The following is a 19443-nucleotide window of genomic DNA, read 5'->3' as shown; positions in this document are numbered from 1 at the left end:
TAGTTGATATCTTTTCACAAATGTCTTACTGATGCATCGAATCATTAGAATAAATTTAAATGGATTCAAAATTACTAATCCTGGAGATTTCATGGAAACATTAACAATCTTTTAGTGCTACCTACGTCATTATAGCGTACAGTTGTGTATAAAAAAAATGCATAAAACATTAAACAAATTCTTTAGTGTGTCAATTTCAGTAATTTAAATTTAACGCCATGACTGTTCTAGGTTGCCTACCGTGGTCCATGAATCATGATCCACAGTTGTAGTAGTACTAGATTTACTTTAGACTTTAGTCAACAAAGTACAGTCGTTGAGTCGTGTTGAGTACAATTGCTAACGTCGGGACTCGTCAGTGGTAGTGCTTATTCAAATTTCAAAGTAAGTGTATATAAATTATTAATGTATCGCTGAATTGAGCACAAATTCCCCTTAGTTATCACTAGCCAAAGCCAACGCGTAATTTTCGTTTTAAAAAACATTTCAAAAAAATTAAGAACAATGGTGCAATCATTGGTTGCTCGGGTCTTGAACTTCCGTTTTGAAGTTATAGCCATTTTATGTTTATCATTTATTATTTTATCACGTTTTTACGACATCTAAAAATTCCGCATCAGAAAATAATTGATAACACTTAACACTTGTTTATATATAGTGCTTATACCTTATACTCTATAACAGCGGTTCTTAACCTTTTGTAGAACACGGACCTCCGATGAAAGATTTAACCACCTACCAATTTTTTGTCGAATACCTACCTTTTTTTTACTATACAAAACATATGATGTTATCATAACCAAAATTATAATAATTATTTTATATTACAAATTATAGAAGTAGACATAAAAAACCATACACATTTATAATTATTTTTATTAAACTTAATTTTTCATAAAACTGTAATATAAATTATTTTATTTTTAATATTCTTAAAGCTGCCGTGGACCTCCAACATGAGTATCGCGGACCCCCAGGGGGCCGCGGACTACGGGTTAAGAACCGCTGCTCTATAATACTGTGTAGTCCACAATCCACAGCAAGCTGTTTCTCGTAGCTCCCGATATAAAATAGTTAATACTCCTGTACTTTAGAGAATAGAGATGTTATTCTACATAATTCTATATAGAGTGTTACGAAAAATTATTCAAAGTATAGACAGTAGTCAGTATGTCAGTCTATATTACTAAATATATTTTAAGATATATTTATATATTATTACTAACAAAGTAAAGTAAGTTATTTACTAGATATTAGTAATACAGTAGGTTGAATTAATTTTTCGTTACATTTAAAAATGTCATTGTATGTATAGAATACAATAATGTATTATTATAAAGTGTTAAGTATTTGTGAATAATATTTTTTAAATAAACGAAAACTAAAATCGTTATTCTATGTTTAGTATCTAATTTCGTCCTAATTTGAACCATAGAGTGTGAATATGATTTGAACATTTCTAAAAAAATGTTAATATATTTTTTAGATTTTTAGTTGCATATAATGAACTACTTATTAGAAACCCTGTATTAAATTTTCAAGTGTTTTGATAATGAAAATTGTATCGACATTTATAAAAAAAGTAAAAATTGTCAAATGTCCATATATCATAGATAATTTATGATATTTTATAGTTTAAATTGGGCCAACATGTTTTGAAATTTTGAATACATAGAATATTTTTTTTAATATTTTCATCTATTGAAAAATTTTATTTAAAAATTGGTCAATATTTGATTTTTAATATCTAAGACAAATCGATTTTGAGTTTCGCAAAATAATAATTTTGTCCTATACCAATTTGACGTAAAAAAATTCAGTTTTTAGTTTTTATTAATTTTGTTTCCTCGGTTATTTTAAAAAGTAATGAGATTTTACTTTTGACCACTCCCCATCAACACTTTTTTTACGGAATATTTTAATCATTTACTATAAATATATAGTTTTCAAAATGTTTTAGAATTGTTGTATTATTTAAAGATTATTTAAAGAATTAACGATAACGAAAAAAATTACTACACTGTACACAATGTTGTAACTTATAAGATAATTATTTAAAAAACATAAAATTAAATTAAGGTAACCGTATAACTGCAGTATGTCCGTATACGGCCGACTACAATAATACAGATAAACACTAAACTGGAATTGGTTCTTATAAAATATGAATCTGTTACCTAGATATGAATGTAACTGTAACGTCTGTATCCCTGCATGTAGTCTTTATACGTAATGACATAAAATATAAAATAAAAATATCATTTAATTTAAAAACTATTTATACTTAACAATTTTAATTAATTTATTCATTATTACCGTGTAATTATCACTATAGTATCAGTGTTATATGATTAAAAACGATTGTCGGCAAATCAAAGAAATAATATTTTGTACGTTGTACCTTATATTCAAACGATTGAGTACGATTTTTTCAGCGACGTTGTCGTTTGTCTAAATGTTTAGCAAGCATCTTCCTACACATGTATAGTGATTTCTGTTTTGAGGGAAACTCAAACACAAAAAACCATAATAAATGAAAAAACAAATATACCAAAAACAATTTTATCAAAACCATGGCCAGACGTAATGACTATAATCGTATTATTTCTACAATTAATTTTTACTAAGAGTTTAAACAAACTAAAGATATCATTACTTATTGCGGTACTTAAAATTAACTGGAAATAAGTATCATAAATTGTATCTTAAACTGATAAATAATTGATATTTGTATATTTTTTAAATGGCAAAAAAATCTATAAAAGTAGGTATCACGTATCTTTATTACATTCACAGCGTATCTTGTACCATGTATCCAGATACACTAAGAAATGCATGTATCATATTGTATTCATGTACTATGATAGTTTTTTTTTAGTAAAGTGTATGGACTGAGAGTTGAGACAATATATATTTTGAGTGTAGCGGACTTGTTTATATTATTATGCTACATAAATATATAATAATATTTAATATTTTTCAAAATACTAGATTTATTTTAGGCTATTGCTAATTTATACTACGAATTATTCACACCGTTCTATCTTTTACGATAAGTCGATATTCTTACTCTATATGATATTGACCAAAATATAATTACATTGTCACATTGATATAATGATATAAATATATTTGTACATAATATAAACTATTAAAATAATCATATAATAAATGCAATTTTTTCAGCAAAAATCAAATTAATATAGATACATACCTTATTATTTAATATTTGTAAATTATATTATTACAATGATAAAAAAAAAAAATACTTATGTCATACAATATTAAATATTTAAGTGTACTTCGTAATTACTAATTAGGACTGATAGACCTTTTCCTTTCAAAATCGTTTTTTGCAGCAATGATTTATCATTTAATTCTAATTTAATACATCCATATAGTGACCTATAAAATTATGAGGTATACTCGACACCTATATTGAACAGCAGAGTGGTTACCTACTTATCCACTTTTTATGTTATTATTTATCATAGTCATAATTCTTTTAGTTATTATATTGTTAAAAATATTCATTTTTCATTATTTATTTACAGATGAAGTTTTTGTTCTTCGCAGTTTTACTATTACTGTATGTTGGTCATTGTATGTCAGCTAATATATTAGCATTTTTACCTACATTTGCTAGAAGTCACTATGGCGGTTTCCAACCACTGTTAAAGGAACTAGCCCTAAGAGGTCATAATGTTACCGTTTTATCGCATTTTGCTCTTAAAAATCCACCACCAAACTATCACCATATTGATGTTTCAATAAAAGAAAGACAAGACAATAGTAATAATTTATTGATTTTATTAGTTCGTACATATTTATGGAGTGATTAATTTATTTTTTCCAGATTTTAGCATGTTATCTATTGCACCATACCTAAAGCCATTGGTTATTCCTATTGGATTTTTGTTTTTTGGAAGTCAAATAACATTAGAAACATTAAACAATACAAAAGTTAAAGAATTTATTCATTCAGATGGCTATCAATTTGATGTTGTAATTTTTGAAAACTTTCAACATGAATGCTTTGTTTCAATGAGTCATAAATTTGGTGCTCACGCTATCCAACTATTCCCAGCTACACCAACCGCTTTTCCTTCACAATGGTATAGTCAACCCTTTAATCCATCTTACATTCCAGATCCAAATTCTGGGTACAAAGATCATATGACTTTATTTGAGCGAACTATAAATTTCCTTGTAATGTGCCTTCAATTTTTTCTGTTTCCAATATTTTATATGCCCAAACAAAATGAAATTATGTTGAATTATTTTAATTATACTGGTTCAGAATCTAGACCATCGTTGGAAGAAATGTTGAAAAATGTTTCATTAACACTAATAAACACACACTTTACTTTAGGAACAGCCAGGCCGCTTGTTCCAAGTTTTAAAGAAGTTGCTGGAATGCATTTAAAGCCTTCTTCAAAACTACCTAAAGTAATATTTTATTATTAATTATTATTGTTCACAACTAATTCAGGTTTGTTTTTAATATTAATTTAATTTAGGACTTAGGAGAGCTTATGGATAACTCACCTGATGGTGTTGTGTATTTTAGTTTTGGATCTGTTGTCAAAGGTAGTCATTTGCCCATGCACCAAGTAGAAATGTTCTTACGTCAATTAGGCCAAATCAAGCAAAAGGTCTTATGGAAATGGGAATCTGACGATTTACCAGAATTGCCATCAAATGTAATAGTTAGAAAATGGTTCCCACAAGTTGACATTCTTGGGCACCCTAATTGTGTACTTTTTATTACTCATGGAGGTATACATAGTGTCGAAGAGGCAGTTTACTATGGAGTTCCAATGTTGGCCATATCTATTTTTGGAGATCAACTGTATAACTCAATAATGATGGAATCTAGAGGAGCTGCTATACGATTAAAATACACAGAACTTACTGAAAATCGCTTTGGAAATAATTTACATGAAATTCTTAGTAATACATCGTAAGTAAATTGCATTATCAGGATACTATTATAAAAGTATCATAATATCTTTGATTAATTGATTTTTTTTTATACATATCAGGTACAAAGAAAATGCAATAAAATTATCTAAAATATTTCATGATCAACCAATGAAACCGTTAGATAAAGCAGTTTACTGGATTGAATATGTTATACGCCATGATGGTGCCCATCATCTGAAAACTGCTGGAAATAAACTTAATTGGTTCCAGTTTATGTCAATTGATGTTGTGTTTGTGCTCATAATTTCTTTATTTTTATTTTTAATTATTTCTTTTTATGCTATAAAAAATATTTACAAATTGGTCACTAAGTTTCGCAATTACAATACAGAAACTAATGATGATAAAAAAGATAAATAAAAGATAAAAAATTATAGTTACTAATTGAGTAAGTTAATATTTTTTAAATTATAAATTCAACTTTTATGACAATTTTTATTGTAATTTTAACTAAACATTATTATAATATGCAGGTTTGTAGCTAGAATTCTTAGGTGTTTTATTAGTAGATGTTAACTTAAATCCTGGCGTATATAAGCAAAAAATATGTTTGATATGTACTCTATGAAAAGTTAAAATTATGAAAAACAAAAAATTAAGTACACGCTTGTTGAATGTTTTTATTTTTTTTTGCTTAATAAAGCTTATCTATTTTTAATTTTTAATTTGATGAATTTGAAAATTTTTTATTTTATTAATTTATATTTATAAATTGCATTTTATCATTTTGTTATATTATTAAATAATATGTTTATTTTTGCTATGCTAAAATTTCTTTACTGGATTTTATTTATTAATAATAACTATTTACTTAATAATTTACTGAAATAGATAATTGCCTTTAATAATTAGTTTTTAGTTTAAATTTAATTGAGCTTAATAGTATAAATTGTTAAATGACTAATGAGTCTCTATTTATAAAAATTTAATAGGTTTATATTATTGTTTTTTCATATGGACGTAGTTTGTAGAGAATAGATTCCGTACTAGCACTAGATACTAAATTTATGTGTCCATTTGATGAAACTATATTCATATTGTGTAATTGTGTGACATGTAATAAATTAATTTCTGTTTTGTGAAATAGATCAAAACATAAAATGGATGCGACATGTACGTAATTAAAATGTATTTAGGACAAATCTGGCATACATTAATACTAGGGTATGGCCGGCTTTACATGATTTTAGACAGAATTCTATAATCATAGGCGGAGAGTTAACACCAAAACATAGAATAGATTAAACAACCTAACAAATAATCCACAAACTGTGGTTTTGCCACTGATTATAATATGATTTTATAAAGTATATATATTTTAATTTTTAACAGTGAACAATAATTATTATAAATTTAAAATAATTAAGAATTATTTTTGTATTTTATAAATAATAAATTGTTAAAATTGATCGAAAGTAATTAGTTCATGAAATAACATTTTTAAGATTTTTTTGAAATGTATTCGTATTTACTAATTACTTAATAACTAATTTGTACTATCTTATTTTTTAACAAAATTAATAAAATAGTATTAATAACGTGATATAAATAGACAACTTTTACTGAAACTTTTGAAATTTTGAATCTTATGAAGAAAAAACAGTTTTTAGAACAGCATAATATAGTGAAATATATTCTGTTAAATAGAATATTTTGAATACTTATAACTTATTTAAGTTAAATTAAGAGGTTATATTCTCAGCCTTGCTTTGTACGTGGAGGAAAATATTAAAACGTTTTTGACCTTTTTAACATGCTAATTGTTTGAAAAATGTTAATATAATAAAATGTACCTATACATAATTATTTTCTTACCTTACTCTGCATACAATTACAATTTAAAATACTTGTGTCTCTCCTCTCTCAGTAAAATAATAATAATGAAAATTAAAAATTTCTAGATTTTTCTAATTTAGAAATAAGAGGAAAGATAAATTCTAAAAGATGGATGATAACCGATACGCTTGTTTACAATTATTACGAATTATGATAAAGTAACATTCGAAAAAATGTAATCAATTATTGCTCCACTCAGAATCTTTCGTCTATTATAGTCTATACTCTATACAATACATCACTCCCTTAGTATATTAACTTCGAGCCAACTTAACGATTTATATTTTTTGAAAATGGGCGTTGGTCTTCAAATCTTATTTCGAAATGGCGGCGCGTGAACAATTTTATAGGGTAGACAACAAGACAACTAAAGAAATGGTGTTGTATAAAATGTATTTAAAAATAAAAAACATTACATATGTGCATATTTGTAAGGACCTAAACCACAGTCGGAATGCAAATTATTAAAATATTACGTTGAGTTGAGATCTCTTCCATATACATAATTTTGGTAACACCCCACTACGTCACCCGTTGGCCGTTTATCATGTCATACGCTCGTCATAATATTATTGTATCACGTCAATGTATCACTATTGATAACACTATTTAAAGCCGCGAGTGAGACACAATCATAGACCTATAGATCTATGGACACATTTCAGTAATATGGCTCGACCACGGTTTAAGGTATATCTTAAATCATGGTCCCGATCATGAACATAATATAAACTGTCCTGATATATGAAGCACATATGAGCGACAAGTCTCTCCTTGACATTCATTATCTGCGCCTGCGCGAGTATACTTGTCGCATGTTCATTCTAATGTTCTTACCTAACCTAACACTGCGCCACTTCCGAATAAATAAGCGACGATTATACTTGCGCATGTGCAGATAATGAATATCAAGGAGAGACTAGTCGCTAATATGTGATTCAAATTGTTTACACAGGTGAGATAGGCCATGGCTCCATCTATACTCTATAGTATATGATTTAAGATCGTAACTTACCCGTTATCATACTAAACATCCATTCCATTTAGTAAATACCTCTATAATAGCACAAAACAATGTAATAGTTTGTTTATAACTACTGTGGTTGCACCATACCTAGAGTAAGGTTATGTTAGGCTAGGTTAGGTTCACGGATATAGATACTATGGTTGCACAACGAGCACGGATATGACAGCTCTGAATGTTCCTATCAAGAATGAATAGAAAGTCGCGTCATATTAGCGCTCTCTATAGCCTCTATTATTGTTATTAGTTATGGTAACATCACAAACTAAATGTAGTCTGTGGTAACATGGTACAAGATTTCTATAATAATAACTGTAGAGGGCACTATACTCTGTTCAGAATGAGACCGGACCTCGGCGGCGACCAGTTTTCGTTCGCAACGGTCAGGCACCTCCCCCATCATAGATCGCGTGTCAGGCCGAGCCGCAGAAATAAGCCACGCCCATGCGCATAACTCGGCCGCCGAGGTCCGGTCTCATTTTGAACAGAGTATAGTAGTACGCGACTTTTTGTCAGATTTAATAAGAACATTCTGCGCCGCTCAACGTCGTGATCCAATATAGGCTGTCGTGCAACCATAGTATGTATATCCGTGGTTAGGTTGTACTTCAGTCAACAAAAATGACAGTGAAACATTGTCACGATGTGGATTTATAAAAGCGTTGAGTTGGTACAGCGTTTATTTCGCTAATAAAATAGTAGTTCACCAATCATCAACTACTACAATGTAATTATTTATATAAACCAATAGGATGTTACGATATGAGAGATGTGATTGGTCGCCAAAGCGACGGCTACGCCTTTTATACACGCCCAAATAAGGTTTATCTTACCACTGAACAAAAAATGAACAATATTTATTCTATTATTTCGCACTATCTTTTTATTTAATATTAGATAAATATAAATTTTAATTATGTATAAATACCTAGATATATTAATGTTTAACTAAAAAAAAGATATTAATAATACGAATATTTTTAATTCTAAATATTATGTTATCAGTTTATAAGTTCAAATTTTATATCAATAATAATAGATTATTTTAGATTTTAATTGTTAAACAAAAATTTAAAGTACATTTACGGCTGTGGAAAAATAAAAATAAATCAGAATTTTAAACTTGTACAGAAAGAAATATCGTAAAATTTTATTTCAAATTGATACAATTATAATAAATTATTATTTTAATAGAATGGATAATAATTTTAACTATAAATTATTTATTTAACAATATTTTTTATAGATTTTAATACAATTATAATGTAATAATTTGGTAGACATAAAATTATGTTGCATAATTAAAACTTGTTGAGATATAATTAAATTGTAAATAGACAATAACTAAAATTAATTGTGTAATAACAAGGTAACTTAATAATATAATAATAGGTTATTTTATAGAGTAATAATAATAATAATATATAAATATCACACAATCAATCGTTTTGTTAATATTAATATAATTATCTAACATAATGGCTACAATTGTAAAAAAAATAAAAAAAAACTTCATTTAGTTATAAATAAAGCAAAAGTACAATGGAAAATTGAAAAAAAACTTACACTGGTATTTTAGAAATCTTTAACAAATCTTAATAAATCAATAACAAAATAATAATGAAAAAAGCTAATTTTTTTGTTTTTGTTTTCCATTTTTATAGCATAGCTTAATCTTTCTCACTGTCATTGTCATCAGTTATGTAGTTGTCGCTATCATCATCATCTGATATAACAATAGTCTCATCATCATATGTTGGACTACGTGCACAATACATATGTTCAGTCTTAAAGTCCTTATCATCACAAGCAGGTACAGGAAATGCAACAGTTGATGTCAATTGTAAGTTATCAGAATGTCCAGGTTCGTTATCATTGAAGTTTCTATCTTCATCAATTACAATCTCTTCTATTAGCCAATCTTGAACATCATTATTACGCCCAGATGCACAATTATCGGTCTCTGCATAATTCATTTCATAAACAATTTCTTCTTCAATAGTTTCACCATCCTCAGACGACTCATTGATTTCAACTTCTTGTATTAAGTCACTGGCATAACATGACTTTTCATCACTTGACATAGCATTTATCATCTCCCACTGTTTTATATATTCTGAGTCTAATGTTTCAGAGGCATTAATTTCCAATGGTTGTACATCATCACTATCTCGTACAACGTTCTCAGATACACCATCAACTTTGATATTAAATAATTCACCGATTGCTGAATTATCTAAGTTTAACTTATTAGTGATATTTTGTTCATTAATAGACTTTTTATAATCTGAATTTTCATTTATGGAAAATGAATTAAGATTATTTATTGTATCAATCAATATATCGATGCCATTTTCTTGTTCAGACAAACATTTTAAAGGTGACTCATTCAATGGTTTGTTTTCAACTATCCCATCTCTTTTGGCATGCGATTTATCTGTACATACTTTGAGAATTTCTATTATGCCCACATCATAAATAAATTTAAATTTCATACAACCAATTAATATTATAGACTCTTTTCGTAGGATAGCAAAACCAGAGTAACCATCCTTTTGGATGAGTCTATTAGAACACTTGCATTGAACTTTTTGATAACCATGCTTTGTGTTTTTATACTTACTGGTATGATATTTAGACATATGTTTATAATTAACTGTGCGTTTATTACCGGCATGTTTGATTAGTGGTTTTTCTTTGTCATTGTTAGCGTCGATGTGAATAATTTTATCTTTTTGAATTGTTTTTTGTTTATTTACGTGCTGTTGATGTCCAGAATTAACTTTCTTCAGCTGCTCATGATTATTTGATGGTTGTCTACGATTTCCAAAATAGGACACATTATCAACTATAACACCGAATCGACTTAGATTTTTCAAAATAAAATCTCCAGTTTTCTAAAAAAAAATTAAATAAAAAAATGTTTAAGTAGTAAGTAATGACTAATGAGGTTCTTCTGAAAAAACTTATAATTCAAAACATATTTATTTTCTTCAGCAAATATATCAACATACAAAAATTGATAATTTTAATCACAAAAATAAATTAAAAAATAAAATATAACTTTTACAAAAAACAGAGTTAAGTCTGTATGATTACAGATTGAATTTAATCTATACTGTGGTTACACTTTAGTCTAAATCACGGGTTAAGATATACTGGACTGGACACGAGATGAATATAATGGTTACGAAATGTTATAATACAGGCGGAGTGCAGGGGGTATTTTCCTTTAAGCATTAGTAGCGCCGTCATAGTGGATACTTATAGAACTAGATCATATTATCACAAATGTATTAATAATTATTAATTATATCTATTATAGTATGATAAATTTAAGATGTTATAGGTACTATAAAGTAACTATCACTATTTTGTTTTGAAAAATGAAAATTCCAGTAAAAACAATCTTATTGGATCTAGTTCCAGGTTAGGTTAGGTCTACTAAGACGGCGCTAGTAATGCAAAAAGGAAAATACCCTCTGCACTCCTCCTGTGATGTAAAATTTCGAGGTTAACCCCCCACACCTTCCAACCTTATCGTGTCCAGTCCTGTATATCTTAGTCCGTGGTCTAAACCACGTATTTTTGATAATGACTTACGAAAATTCTTATCAAAAATACGAAAATGTGAAGAGCTGATAGCGCTCCGAACGGATGTCAAATAGATTTACATAGATAACATTACATCATGGATTATATAATAAATTTAAAAAATTTATTTAATCTTGCAATACATTGTTATTTAAAACGCAGAATGACATGCCTTGTAATTTTCAGTAATACCATAAATTCTATAATTGTTAGTAAAATAAAAGTTTTTAAGTCATATGAGACATACCAAGAAAACAAAAATTATAACTTTCGATTCTATTGTATGTTTTATTTTTTTATTCTCAACTATGTATACAATTAATTATAATATTAAGTATTGAAATGCTAAATAAAATAGCTATCAATAATAATTATTGACGAAAATGTAACTAATTGTAACACAAAAATAAATTCTTTAAATTCTTTTAAATTAAATTTTAAAATATGATAAACAAAATAGTCAATATAAGTTGTAGGTAGCAACTAGCAATTAATATATTACAAGGTAATTCAGAAAATAAATTATTTTGATACTTGCTAAGCTAATTAAACATTAATTTTTACATCGCTAAAATATTTTTTTAATGTATTTATTACGTGAATAAAATTATTTTATAATAAAATAAACCATAATCAAAATATTTATTCTAAATTGTTAAAATTTTAAATTAACTATTTTAAGATTTTATAATATAAACAAAACTTAACTCTGTACAGCGAGAGCACACAAGTTTTGCACATGAAGATTGTTAGTCAACAATAAAGCATTATTTCTCCCTAAGAGTAACCTGGTCAACAATAATCGAACGTGCCAACCACGACTAATGAGCTGTAGAGAAAAACAATGCAATTTTCTTATCAAAATTTGACAAAAACCTGATAACTGCAAGAGCTTCATGTGGATTTTATTTGTATTAACATAAGCCACCAAATATTAAACGGCGTCTATACATAGACCTTATACTATAGTGCGTTTCACGAAATAAGAGACTAGATTCTAGCCCTAAGGGTTTTTGTCCACCAGTCGCGCTAGAATCGAGTCTTTTATTTCGTGAATGCACTATAGTATTAGGTCTATGCGTCTATATAGTTCTTCCGGATTTCTAATAACTGTTAGCGCTCCTAGTGAATAATAGCAGTAACTACACGAAAAACATTGGTTTTGAATTTGCATGGGATGTCAAAAGTATATTTTTTGAATACCATTTAACAATAATTTACTATTTTTCCTAAAAGTATGAATATTATCATAAAAATTGCTATCATTGTCTATGACTATTGTATATTTAATTACATTTCCTTCTATTTTAATGTGTATTGACATAATGTACATCATAAGTTATATAACCCATGTTCACTATAAATTAAAAATATCAATGTTGTTTATCTATTATGCTGAGAGCTAATAAACTATTGTTATATCATTTGAGATTTAACTTAATATAAAATATAAAAATAATATTTTGAAATGTCTCATTGTTGCGTACGAGAACCGCATACAATTTCCAAAAACATATTTGGCATTCTAAAAGATGACCAAGAAAAATAAGTGAGAAGAAGCATTAGGAAATATTTTTAAAAAATGGGATCGCGTTTGCTCTAATCATTTTTAATGAAGCAGATAATAATTAATGCATGGAGTTCAGGCGAAGGTCACAATAAATATACTTTAAGTGTTAGGTTAGGTTTGAGAATGAGAATGAGACAGTTCACATATTCAACGAACTAATAAAATAAAAAACAGGATAAATTAAAAAATGTGTATCTGACTGCAAAAAGTTGTATTAATAATAGTAAAACAATATTTAATTGTTTTTATTATAAAAATTGAAGTTATATAACTCATATTTGATATTTACTTTTTTAGTTTTTTCAGTCGTGTATATTGTAAATATCAATTTTTAACTGTACAAGCATTGAGCCAAAGGTATAATACAAAAGAATATTTTTAAACTACAAAACTAGATTGCGCTAGGTGGTACTAGAAAGACACAAGAACTTTTTACGGACGTCTAATCACGCATCGTCCCGCAACCATCGAGGCGATATTATAAAAGATAATCTTCAAACTCAAACAGCTGTTGGCAGGATATTTGAAAACATGTATATTAATTAATCGATTTACCGCCTTTTTTCAATTACACATGGTAGGTAGTATTCACTCACATGCAGTTCGCAAAAAATATTTTATTTATACATTTACATTTGAAATGCAAGCGCCTTCGGTGTACGAACGTTACCTAAAATATTAGGTTTTTTATTTGACAGCGCGACGAAAGGAGGCGGAGTCACCAACTGCGTGCACAGGTTAGGTATATACGTTTGGCCATTACTAAAAAGGAGTAGGCAGGTATTTTTTTTTTTTGATAAGAACTTATCTTAGTCCGTGATTAGAACTTGTGGTGTAATCATAGTATCTATAACCATGGTTCTAACGACTCAGCGCTGCCACACTGACGGGCACGTATCAGCTAGTAATTGATAAGAGCTAACCTAACTAAAATTGTAACTGTTCTTATATAATATTGGAACAAATTATTTATTAATTCAATTTTTTATTTACATTTAACATAGTTTTAAACATAGATTTAAAATATTATGATACACAATTCAGTACATTTAGTAAATGGAGATAGGTTAGGTTTAGGTTAAGCTAACCTTGTGTTTTTAAAATAATTTCTAAAAAAAATAATATTTAAATTTCAACATAAATTATTATTTTAAAGGCTGAATTACTTAAAAATAGTTATCAGATTAAAATAATGAAATTAAGGGACAAGACGATATATTATTACATAAAAAGTGTGTGGTTTTAAAAGAACATAATAATAAACATTAATATTTTTAAATAATATTAATTACTGTATAGTATTTGAAATAATTATTTGAAAATTTCCTACGTAGCGTTGACTAAATGTACCATAATATATTTTGCAATATTCAAAGTCGATGTTAAATGTTAATAAAATATATAAAAGATAATTGATTAATATAATAAGTTGAATATTTGTAAATCTCAATGTAAACTCCATTTTTAGCTAAGTTAGCTCTGATCAGTTGGTACTCGCACAATATTGCAATGCGCATGTGCAACATGCGCGCCTAACCTAACCTAGCGATGTGTACTGTATTAAAACGCTCCTACTGTGACTGGATAGAAGAGATACGCAAAATTAACAGATTTTTGTCGGTCTATTATGGCTTATCTCACTATAGTGCGTTTCACGAAATAAGAGACTCGATTCTAGCGCGACTGGTGGACAAAAACCCTTAGGATTACTCAACATGTGTATTACATGCAGGTATTCAATTTTCTCGCGCATTGTAGTACACATGTTGAGTAGCCCTAAGGGTTTTTGTCCACCAGTCGCGCTAGAATCGAGTCTCTTATTTCGTGAAATGCACTATAGAAATAATTTTAATGTATTGTATATTTGTCAAATTATCTAAGATAAAATAATAAACAGGAGATCAAGGATAGGTTAGGTTAGGTTAGGATTAATACCTAACCTAACATAGATAACCTAACCTAACATAGATAACCTAACCTAACCTAACCTAACCTAACCTATTAATAACATAACCTATGTGCAGATAATTTTAATTTATCATCAAATATGTTTGTATGATGGACTTTTATCTTTTAGTATAGATTATAAATTATAATATCCCTTTATAAAATTATCTAACTATTATATTATAATATACATTTAATATGTACTTATAGTTTTAAAAAATTGCTAAATAAATAATTACTAGATGACAAGCATTAATAAGTTAATTTATGACTATTTATAAAATATTTAATACATACTTTATCAAATCTGATGGTGGCATGATAATCAGAAATATATTCGCAATTTCCAATATTTTGCAAACATAATCGATTTTTAAGACCTACAGAAATGTAAACATGAAATTTCCAATAAGGATATTTATTTATACTTCAGTTAAATAAATTACTCACTTTTGCCAATCGTTATTAATTCTCTCTGTACAGATATATCAAAGGGTACAGTTAAACAAGACAAAGTTGCACTGCATTTTGTAGTCAGTAAACTTTTGCTTTTTTCCAGTAACTTATCAGAAATATAATTTGTAACATTACCAGTTTCTGAAAGAAGTTAGATGTCAACAGATTATTTTTTTTTATTTACATAATTTAAAAATATCTAAATAAAATATTGTAATTTTTTTAAGATAATACTTACCATTCATCTTATCAATAGAATTCATTGATTCCAATTCAATTGATGCAACGTCACTGAAAACAAAAATGAAAACAGTGTAAAAATTAGAATAAGATTATTCTTAAAATAAATGTAAAAAAATTGTATAATGAGATGTTAATAAAAATTAAAGGGTATACTATAAATATGCATATTTTTTAATTTAATTTTGGCAATATAGTTTTCTTTTACACAGTTAATTATTTAATACTATTTATCATCCCGATTATAAGTAAATAGTAGTTATCATAATATATTATCTTTTATATCATTCTGATTAAAAATAGATTATCAATAAAAACTGTTGATCTCTCCACTCAACGATTTTCATTTTTAGAAGTAAAATATTAGTATATTTATTAAAATTAGATTACGTTATTTAACTCAACAAAAATATTAGGTTTAACACTGTGAAAAAAAAGTGAATAATTATCTTATAGAAAATCGGAATGAAATCTGGTATAAAAATGATAAGAACAATGTTGCCAACTTTAATCACCTAACTAAAATTAGGTAATCGATCCTATTATAAAAACATTATTTTACCATAAAATATTTAAAGATGAATTTTCTTTCGATGTTGTTGGAAAGTTATCCTTTGGCTAGATATAAAAAAATAAAAAAATTATTAATTTAGTTATGTATTATTTTTTTACAGTAATACATTACATAAGGTCATTGTTTAGGGATTTCACAATATTAAATCCCAAGTACCTTGCAATGTATTATTTATTTTCACAACAATTTTGATACATTAGTTTAGAAGCAACCTACCAAAACAATAATGTAATTAGGCATGCTCTAGTTGAACCTAATCTTAACAATTTTTAATAGGCTAGGTTATGACTAACCTAACCTTAAAAATGTAAAATAGGCCAGGTTATGACTAACCTAACCTTAAAAATGTAATTAGGTTATGTTAGGACCAACCTATAAAATTGTAATGTTACTTCTAATCTATCTTAATTATATTTAGATTTTAAACAGATAGGAGAGTTTGTTAAATATAAATTTAAACTTGAATTAAATATTGTGTACTTTGTTACAGATTTTTTTTTTATTTGCTGTATTTTATGATGCAAGTCTTGCTTAACAATTTTAAAAACTTATTACCTTTTTATACATGGTATCAATTATATTAGGCAATTTCATATATTTGTCTTTAGGCAAAGATGGCAGTTCACATTGCGACCTTTTTGTTGTTATATTATTAGTAGTCAGTAATCCGCGACCAGGAGTGAAAACGTCAGGATAAGCTAATTCCTAATTTTTAGAAATATAAATTTTCACGCATGAATGTAAACAATTTAGTTTTAAAAATTAATTAAAAAATATATTATATAACTAACTAAAAACTGGTCGTGTGCTGGACAGATCCATCTCATACTATGATCCCAATCACGGATAGGAGGATCCAAACAGTTGAGGTGATAAAGTCTAGTACAATGATGACATTGCACTAATCGTCCCTGAAGAACACATTTTTTACATACAACACATCTATCGTTCTTGCGTATCATTTTAAGTTTATCCAACTGTTTTCTGACAGGAAGTTTTGCATCTGATAAAAACAATTAATTTATTAAAGTATTTTAAATGAGAAAAAAATAAAATAATATGTACTGAATTTGCGTTGTATTGGTACTTCTTCAAGGAATGATTCAAATGGATTGAACGGAAAATCAAAATCAAATAATGTTTTAATCTTGAGTCTAACTTCTGTAAAAAAAAATAAATCGATAAAATACCTTATATTTTTCCATCTTAAATGAAACTTAAATGTGAAATGGTAACTTGTATATTAGTTTTCAGTTTTACCTTCATATTTTTTCCTGGAAAAATCAGGGTTGAATACTTCATTCTAAAACATATAATATAACAAGGTAATACAAGCTAATGAGTAATATGGTTATCTGTAATAACGATTTAATTTTACTCACATAATCAATATAGACATAGGCTGGATCAGTGTTCATCAAGGAAATTAATCATTGCATGAACACAAATATTTACATAACATTATAATATATAAAATATTTAATTAAGGCATGCATAATAAAAATATTATTTTACGGGCTATTTGATGATTTTTGATATTGTCCACTGCATACAAATTCTGTACTATCACTGCATAGATTACATGTTGTAGGATCAACGGTCTTAGATGGGTGTTGGAAATAAGCAACTTCCGGTCTTTTCTTGTTATTCACCGAATTTGGTTCAGCAATCAATCTCATTATTTCCTAAATCCAAAACAAAAGATAAGCAATGGGAATAGGTAGGTAGAGACGTTAGGCATATTATTTAAATCAAAATTGTTGAACATTTGCGAGCGTCCCTTCAGATCGTTCACGAAAAAAAAAAAAACATTGATCGATCGGTTGTACTGGCTCCGCAGATTATTCGATATGCAAGATGCCAGAAACATACCACACGATGAATAAAAATTGAAAACAAATGAACGAGGGCGGCGCCCAGTCCGCGCAACACAGCTCACCTCGTCACCCGTGCGCGTATTGCACGTTTTGCGCGTTGTGCGCGTTTTGCTCGGCCTGGACGCGCGGGCTCGTCTCGAAAACGAAACCGTAAAAGCGACATCGGAGACGACCGCAGAAAATGTAGTCGGACTGCTCGGTGGGCTTACCTTCATCAGGTCAATGGGCCCGGGCGAAACCGATCTCTTGGCGGCCATTACGACAACGGTCTAACTAAACGAAAACTATTGTGTGATCGCGCGTGCTCGTGCTCTGTGTAATGGACGTCAGTGTACACTCAAGCAGATTGCACGGGTGGTTCGCGTACGCCAAACGACAACGAATACACGATCGATAAAAACGCGGAACGGACGGATAGACAACACCCGAACGCTCGACAACAAATGGCGGCGTCGGTCATGTGAAAGGCGAGAAAATCGTTAAGGCGATCTAATAACAGTAATATTGGTCGGGCACGGCAGTAACGGATTGCGACGATGTATAAACGAAAAATTAAAGGAAACGCGACTAATGGCCGCAACTAACGACAACGACAACGCAGATAATGCGATTCTATTACGACCGATGGCGGACGGGTGGCACTGCGAGAGACGAACGTGAACGAACGGGCGCACAGACGAGCTAACCGGACGCTTGAATGAGGACACTGAGGGTAGCTTAGCAGCGGGCGCAACGACTCGGATGTCGGATACACGGAGCGCTCGCGACGGATGTCGTCGTTTTGGACCTATCGCTGACGTTTGAGGGTGGCAATGGATATTGATGCTGTACCAGTGCACCACACAAAATATACGACTACGGTACGTGGTACGTAAAACTGCAAGTGTGTACGACACTACACAACTATGACTGTGGTTGCTGTGTACTTAAGAAATCAGGGCTGCTCTGCCGTTATTGGTCGGCCTTTCGTTCGATAGAGCGCGATCACCGGGACAACACGGACGACCGCCGAGCGCGTCCTAAATCGTATATTTTCTATAGTAATAATAAAATATTACGACAACATAATAATATGACGATGGTGAACGATTCGAGTTGGATAACGGACGGCGTAGTAAACGTTTAACAGGTAATAACTTTAATGATTTTTGTTTTTTGTTTACCGTCCCACCGATTGCGGTGGCGGTGGCAGCGGAACATCTTGTTATGATTTTACTTCACGCTCCATGTGTGTAATATTTTCTACCTCCAAGTCTGACCTCCATGCGTACAACACTTACGGTTTTTTTTTTTGTACATGATTTCGTTTTTATCAGTGCAAGCAACACTGGTTGCGCAG

The 19443-nt window shown here is 28.9% G+C and overlaps 2 protein-coding genes across 5 annotated transcripts; one reads left to right on the top strand and one right to left on the bottom strand.

The window, feature by feature from the left end:
* Window positions 1-124: 124 nt before the first annotated feature.
* LOC132932365 (UDP-glycosyltransferase UGT5-like) lies at window positions 125-5651 on the top strand. The gene is made up of 5 exons (XM_060998715.1): window positions 125-384; window positions 3555-3792; window positions 3857-4449; window positions 4521-4963; window positions 5046-5651. Exons 2-5 carry the CDS (start codon window positions 3555-3557, stop codon window positions 5344-5346), a joined length of 1575 nt encoding a protein of 524 aa, XP_060854698.1. The 5' UTR covers window positions 125-384; the 3' UTR covers window positions 5347-5651.
* Window positions 5652-8702: 3051 nt separating this feature from the next.
* LOC132932364 (uncharacterized) lies at window positions 8703-19307 on the bottom strand. 4 transcript variants are annotated; one of them, XM_060998711.1, is made up of 11 exons: window positions 18314-19307; window positions 17743-17912; window positions 17488-17501; window positions 17293-17388; window positions 17019-17230; window positions 16783-16932; window positions 16216-16271; window positions 15652-15704; window positions 15408-15554; window positions 15255-15337; window positions 8703-10743 (listed from the first exon to the last, which is right to left on the bottom strand). In XM_060998711.1, the coding sequence occupies exons 1-11, from the start codon at window positions 18359-18361 to the stop codon at window positions 9517-9519; spliced, it is 2256 nt and encodes a 751-aa protein (XP_060854694.1). In that variant the 5' UTR covers window positions 18362-19307; the 3' UTR covers window positions 8703-9516. The 4 variants fall into 4 exon arrangements, with proteins under 4 accessions (XP_060854694.1, XP_060854695.1, XP_060854696.1 ...); XM_060998712.1 differs by lacking the exon at window positions 18314-19307 and adding an exon at window positions 18167-18307; XM_060998713.1 differs by lacking the exon at window positions 18314-19307 and having other exon boundaries at window positions 17488-17530; window positions 17610-17886.
* Window positions 19308-19443: the final 136 nt, after the last annotated feature.

This window comes from Rhopalosiphum padi, chromosome 1, assembly GCF_020882245.1.
Source record: "Rhopalosiphum padi isolate XX-2018 chromosome 1, ASM2088224v1, whole genome shotgun sequence".
Taxonomy (NCBI): Eukaryota; Metazoa; Arthropoda; class Insecta; order Hemiptera; family Aphididae; genus Rhopalosiphum; species Rhopalosiphum padi.
Note: the sequence above shows the minus strand (reverse complement) of the source record. Positions and strands in the feature narration are given on the sequence as shown.